At 34.6% G+C, this 7,386-nt stretch overlaps 1 protein-coding gene across 2 annotated transcripts in view; it reads left to right on the forward strand.

Annotated features, from left to right (window-relative positions):
• Nucleotides 1-6,891, forward strand: part of ERO1B (endoplasmic reticulum oxidoreductase 1 beta) — a 72,368-nt gene extending 65,477 nt beyond the window's left edge. The window contains exons 16-18 of one of the 2 annotated variants that reach the window (XM_070364754.1): nt 3,610-3,666; nt 5,219-5,257; nt 6,267-6,891. In XM_070364754.1, coding sequence (XP_070220855.1) covers nt 3,610-3,666; nt 5,219-5,257; nt 6,267-6,282 — 112 coding nt within the window. In that variant the 3' untranslated portion in view covers nt 6,283-6,891. The remainder of the gene's footprint in view (nt 1-3,609; nt 3,667-5,218; nt 5,258-6,266) is intronic. The other variant, XM_070364755.1, reaches the window with a different exon arrangement.
• The last annotated feature ends 495 nt before the right edge of the window (nt 6,892-7,386 follow it).

Raw genomic sequence — 7,386 nt, forward strand, 5'->3', positions numbered from 1 at the left:
GCATTTCTCATGATGTATTCTGCATATAAGTTAAATAAGCAGGGTGACAATATACAGCCTTGATGTACTCCTTTCTCGATTTGGAACCAGCCTGTTGTTCCATGTCCAGTTCTAACTGCTGCTTCTTGACCTGCATACAGGTTTCTCAGGAGGCAGGTCAGGTGGTCTGGTATTCCCATCTCTTTCAGAATTTTCCACAGAGGCTGTTTTACCTTTTATTGCTCTCTAGAGAGTACTGGACTCAGTCAGATATTAGCATTCTGGAATCCTGGCGCTGCCATTTACTGGCAGCATGAGCTCAGGTACATCATTCCTTTCTTCCAGTTTGTTTCCTTTCTCTGTACCATGAAGATAAGTAAAAATCTTTCCCAAGAAGTTAACATGAAGATAAAATAAGGTTCCATGTGACACTTTTAAAATTACAAGATGCTCTCTCAAGTCCATGGCAATAGGGGTGGTAGTGATGGTAATTTACAGACACCGCTGGGAGTTTAGTGCTCTAATATGTTCAGCACTTACAAATCTGTCTCATTTTTTTATGACTAGTCTAGATGTGAGAAACCTTTCTTTTCTTAAGGGTTATGATACTCAGGGTGGGATGGTTACACAAATAAGGAACAGCCTAGTTTAATCACCCTTATCCTCCCAGGGAAAACAAATAACAGCCATCTGCTTTTAAAGCTCTTTTAAAATATTCATCTTTCTCTCCCCTTAATTATTAAAGTAATTCATGGTCATTATAGAAAATTTAGAAAACCATGTGAAAGTATAATTTAGTAAATAAATGTAAAAATCATCCATATGCCTACCACTTAGAACTATTTCAACATTTGTTGTATTTTTAATGTGTATTTTCTCACTACTTACACATTTTGTATCCTTTCTTATCCTTCTTTACTTGGCATTATGTTGTAATCATTTCCCAATATTATTTTTTCATAAGCATTCTTTTTTTCCTTAGTGTGTACTTGATATATACAGCATTATATTAGTTTCAGGTGTGTAACATAATGATTCGGTATTGGTATATGTTGCAAAATGATCACCACAATAAGCCTACTTAACATCCATCACCATACATAATTACAGAATATTTTCTTATGATAAGAACTTCTGAGATTTACTCTTTTAGCAATTTTCAAATATATAAACACTGTTTTTAATATAGGCCAATATTCTGTTACATGGACATACCAAAATTTAGCCATTCTTTTTTCTCTTCATCAAGTTTTATTGTTTCCTTCATATGTATTCTATACATTTCTTATTTTTTTCCTTTAAAAATATTACAGTTACTCTTAATAATTGTTAATCAGATCTGTTCATTGTATCTTCCACCTGATTATCAGTTCATTTATATAGTAAATGATTTTGGTTGCACTAACCACACAATTATTGTGTTATACTTTGGGGAGTTTGTGCACTCGTTCTTATGTGAACTGGGAGTTTTCTTGGTCTAACAACCTATATAATACAGTCCTACCTCAGCTAGGGCACCCAGCGCAGCATTGCTGTGTCCATAATGCTAGTGGGCAGAGACATACATGAGCGCTGTTTTTGGTTCTGGCCACAGAATGCTGGGAAATGTGCTTTCTTTATTTTGAATACTCTGCAAATGTCTTTCCTACACTAGCAGCCAATTTTTGACAGTTTCAGCATTTCTATCAAGTGGTTTATTTTCCTGGGTACAAATAGATAGGGGATTAGTGACCTGTTGAGTCTTACAGCGTATTTTAGTGTCCCTCTGAAAGTACCAGTGAAGCAGTAGATGGATGCAGCCATGCTGTGTCTGTCTGAGAATAGTAACAGGGAGTGTGGGCACTCCCTCCTGTGTCATAACGTGTGAGCTCTTGGATGCATCTTCACACAGACAGGTCCCACACCGTGCTGCTGAGTCTGTACTCTCCTGGTAAAATGTTAGCTTGTATAAAACCTTGAGTTTTCTGATACTCCCCAGTTTTGTATCTAAATCAGACTTTGAGCATACTTTTTTCAACTGCTGCTCTTTACTGAGCTCTCTTTTCTTTAGTTAAGGGCCTTGGTCTCTACCGTATCTTCATATGATAGTTTTTGTTTTTGTTTTTTTAATGGGTACTTTGAGGTGCAGAAAATTATTTTACACATTTATTTTGCTTAATAATCATATTTTCTCCTAATAAACATTTTCACTTCTCTAATATTCTGAGGATTTGAGTAAGAATTCATTTTCTGTTCATCTACAGCTTGTAAGAGTATAAAGAAAATATTTTTGAGACCATAGAGAACATAGATTTTTTTTTGAGAGGCCGTATGGTCCTGGGATCTGATGAGCTGGTTAGAATCCTACCCACTACCTGAGTGACCCTGAGAAAATTACTTGATTTATTTAAGCCTCAGTATTCCTAAATGGGCGTCCCAGGTAGCAGTAGTGGTAAAGAACCTGCCTGCCAATGCAGGAGACCTAAGAGATATGGGTTTGAGCCCTGGGTCGGGAAGATCCCCTGAAGGAGGGCATGGCAACTCACTCCAGTGTTCTTGCCTGGAGAATGCCTTGGACAGAAGAGCTTGGTGGTCCATAGGGTCGCAAAGAATCCGACACAATGGAAGCAACTTAGCATGCACCGTATTCTTAAAATATAAAATCAGGATTAATTTTATCTACTTTGTAGAGTTTTTTGTTTTGTTTACAATTAATGAGATTACATGTGTGATGGGCTCAGAACATTGCCTACCATACCTTAAGCTCTCAATATAAGAAAAGTTATTACTTATTATGTACTTAAAGGCTCAAAAAAAAAAAACAAAAAACAAAAATAAAGGCTCAGTACTGTATTCTATATCATCTTAAGTTACAGAAAGAAAAATGTTAGATTTTTATTGTATAAACCTGAATTGTACATAAGGATAATTGAGCTTATAGGATTTCTTTTTTAATGATTCCCATTTCAGAGTTTTACTTCTGAGTTTGGGCTCAGAAGTATTTTATTCATTCATTCAGTCAGCCAGTAATTATTTATTGAACACTATAAACATGGGTCCCGGGAGAAGGAAATGGCAACCCACTCCAGTGTTCTTTGCCTGGGAAATTCCATGGACAGAGGAGCCTGGTGGGCTACAGTCTACAGGATCAAAAAGTTGGACACGAATAAGTGACTAACAGCAACAAATAAATACAGGTGGCTGGAGGGCACAGGGATTCAACAGTAGACAGATAAATAGAATCTGCACCTTTGTGTTAAAACAGATCAGTGTTTGTGTTGAAACAAATCCATGTTTGGGGAGCAATAAGAAAGAATTGGACATTTACAGAGGAGAGTGCAAAATGAATTTTTAAGGCCAAATGTAAATGATTTGAGATTCTTTATTGTAATTCCATCATTGATCTAGAATTTGTTGCTAATAGGAAGTAACTTTGCCCCTTCTAAATCAAAAGTAACAAACTACAGCTCTGTTTTGCCAGTCTTTAATAATTATAGCATATGCTTTAAAAAATGGAAGCTTCATTGTTCAGTGAAACATTATTTTATTTTCAATTTGCTTTCAAATTATAGTCCATATGACAGCATCAATAATATGAAATGTGTACACATCCTATTAGCTGTACTAATATGCTTTTTTTTTCTCTTGTAGGCTTTCTACAAGTATAAGAGAGTTACAGAATTTCAAAGTTTTATTACAACACAGTAGGTAATAGAGGCTTTTATATGTCTAATTAGAGACATAAAGTGACTGTGTGAAGCCTTTTTAGTCTTGGACATTTCAGCAAAAGGAGACTAATCAGACTTCAAGAATTCTGAGCTCTTAAAGAGAAAATTCAAATGTTCACTTGAATATTTATGCTTCTTAATAGATTATCAACTAGAGATATTTATAAATGAAGTATATACTTTTAAAACATGTAAGTTATACTAATTCTGTGTTTAATTCCATGTGTTACCATCTGTTGAATATATTCTGAACAGCAATTCACAAAGAATTGGCTTTGTGTTTATTCTGTTCTTTATTTCCAGTAGTCAAACTTAAAAATGTCTATGTCTCCATCCGAGTAACACTGTTAACAGTCTGTTATGGAAAAGGAGAGCTAGAGAGCAAATGATGCTTAGGGCCAGTATCAGTAACAAAAATTTGTCAATGATTTTTAAATGTATTTAGCCTTGCCTAGCTCTGTGTGTCACCATCTATCATAGGGAAGTGTCTGCGTGACGAATGACCCTTTCAGTGTATAATGACAGTAGTTACCTAAGAATCCCCAAGGCTTCAATTTGTTTTAAGATTTTTACTTGCTGTTGTTGTTGCTGTTCTGTTTTGGTCTAAAGGCGAATAAATACCTTCAGCAAAGGTGAATCAGTACTGTCCCCTGTGCTACCCATCCAGATCTCCTGTGCCTGCAGTGGGCTGGCTCAAGGGGATTCTTTACTGAGAACCTAGAAAACAGTTTCTGTTGGTTTTGTGTCTCTTTGCCCCTACTCCAACTTTAGGAATTTTTGTTAAGAAAACAAAAATGGCATAAATACTTAACAGTTTCCATATTGATAAAATTTGAATGGGATTATATGGATTTATAACACCAGTTGGAGACATTATATACACAAAACTTACTATTTTAAAGTAAGCATTTTTAAAGGATTTTATTTTTGACTATAGTCTATGCAATCCTCTCTCAACTTGATCTTCTTTGGTATTTAAATAGTTAGTTCATACTTCTGTAAGCTTCCTTTTTCCCTACCTTTTCTTTTTTAGTTCTTTGTATATAAATGAACTTGCAACTTGTACCAACAGATGACTTTATAAGTCCTAAATTGTCATTTTCTAAGCCTTGGATTTAAATATCTTTAATATTTAAAATATTGATTATTGTTAAAGGTGTTAGTGTATATATAATGTGATTAATTTGGAAGGTTGCAACTGTGTAGAAGTAATGCGGGTATCAGTCTTTTATGAAGTAAATAAGTGCTCTTAAATCCACATCTTATCCTGCCAAAGTCTGAAATGTCTTCATTGATGGTTTAGTGGCATACTTGTGCTTAGTTGGTTCATCCCCCCTTTAAACATATGTAGCTATCCCTTGGAGGGATATAATTGGGGGGGAGTAAGAGCTCACTAGATACTTTCTTACCCAATTTCTAACCCTTGTAGACCTGGAGTTTTCATGTTGTTGATGGTGGTGGTGGTATATTTTTGTTGAATAAAACAGACTGATTTGGTTGGAGCCTCCTCCACTTTTTCTTTTCATTTTTAGGGATACAAGTACTGTCTGGTGGGAAAGGGGGACCTTAAGGTAAATTTGTCTAAAAAGTTGAATATCTAGGTAATCTTGCTAGTAAATTAATAAGAATTATTCTTAGTGTTTTTCAAAGTCTAAGAAAATGTGAATGTTTTGCACTTTGTCTATTATTACTGTAAGTTTAAAAATCTTTTTGGTAGTGTTACTTCACCATTCTCCCAGTTAAAGATAAAAGCTGTTGTTTAAGTTCTATTTCCTGGAAAAAATCTTTGGTCATTTCCATTTGTTTTCTTTACTGTGATTTGTTTCAAGCTTAGTTAAAATTGTGTCTTAGAGTGAGTTCTAGGACTTAAAAAGTCTAGTTAGGGTAAAAAATTCTTTTAAAGGTTTTAACAGATCTTTCACTATCAAGAAAATAAACAAATGAAGTAGTCTTAAGCTGAAATCTATTTGATTAACTTTACCATAAACGAGATTGTGGGGGGGAACCTACATTTTTGTGTATGTGTGTATTTCTTAAATGAATGTGATAGAAATCTCTGTTTTGTGAGCCTGGTGATGTTTTATGATCCCTGTGATATAAACTTTTTTCCAACTCCTACTTTTTATTGTGAAGTGATATTACAGTACCGACTGCATTGTGACAATGCTTGGATGGCAATACCTCTTGGCATTTTGTCTTTATCTCATCACCTAATTTAAAAATCCAGCACTTGATAATATAACTTGACAGAAATGATTGTACCAGCTGACAAAGTAATGAAAATGAAGAGAAGGAACATATTCCTTCCTTTAGTAGCGTGAGTTTTTTTTTTTCCCCCTTAAGTGACATCTGTGTAAATTAGAAATTCTCTGTATTAAAACTGATAAACTTAAATGTTTCTCTTGTGTTGATTCTTAGATTACAAGGAGGATGAGACAGACTATTAGAATGGTTTTTTACAGTTTTGAAATTTGATAAGTCAAGTGTTTTATTTTGACACTTTAACGTTGTGAGTTGTTCAACACTTGTAATCTCTGTATGTCTGTGAAACACTGTGCCATATTCTCCAACTTTACCTAGGTGCCACTGTATATAAGCAAGGACAGCTATTTTGATCTCCATCAGCATTGCCTTCACCTGGAAATTTGGGAACAGTTCACAGTAAGCCTCCCAGCAGTTTTGCAAACTGAAGTACCTGCAGAAACCATAGCTATTCACCAAAATACACAGACTGGGTGCATGGTATCATGGAAATTATTTGGGAAAACAAAAACAACACAGACACATACCAGGTTTATGTGTATTCTATTTGAAGTAACATCTACAGGTGCAGCTTTGATTTTGAACAGAATTCCAAATGATTTGCTGTTGTACCCACAAGATTACAGAAAATGTGAATTAAAGTAAATGTTTCTGCAATCTTCCTATCCTGTTTTTTTTTAAACCCCTTTTAAATGTTTCCTTTTATGAGATGAAAATTTGGTTATAATTGGTAGAGAAGAGAGAAAATAAGTACTCTGTGGTTGTTTCCTTTTTAAAATCATAATTGCAAGCATTGGCAGCCACTGTTGAAGGGCTTTGCATGGGTTATTTATCTTCTCAGGAGCCCTAGCAGGTAGGTACAATTAACTTCTCTATTTTTAAATCAGAAAACTGAGGAGAAGAGAGGCTAAGTAATTTGTCCACATTCATATTCTAGGTTGTGGGACTAGAACTTGAAACTGCTCAGAATGTGGTACATTTGTGTTATTTCAGAAACTGGCTTATTACCAATCAACTAAAACTTGGGGAGCTTTTAGTATCTTTTGACTTGTACTGAATCTCATAAAGGTTTTAAAATATACTTTATTTAATTTTTTAAATAACTAATACATTCACATAGTTCAAAAACCAAAAAATATAAAAAGCTATACAGTGGAATGTCTTCTTTCTGACTTTGGCCTGACTTTCCATACTGCACATCCTTCCCCCGCCCTTACCACAAATAACCTCTGTTCTTGGTTTCTTATATTTCCATCTATACATTTTTAAGGCATATACAAACAAATACAAATGGAAAGTCTCATTTTATCCCTCACTTTTACCCAAAGAGTGGTGGTATATACATACTGTTTGCTTTTTTTCACTTAGTTTTTCTTGGCAGTCTTCCCATGTCAATGGATAACTTAATCACTCTTCTTTTTTTAAGATAACTGCTTAT

This window comes from Bos mutus, chromosome 28 (assembly GCF_027580195.1).
Source record: "Bos mutus isolate GX-2022 chromosome 28, NWIPB_WYAK_1.1, whole genome shotgun sequence".
NCBI lineage: Eukaryota > Metazoa > Chordata > Mammalia > Artiodactyla > Bovidae > Bos > Bos mutus.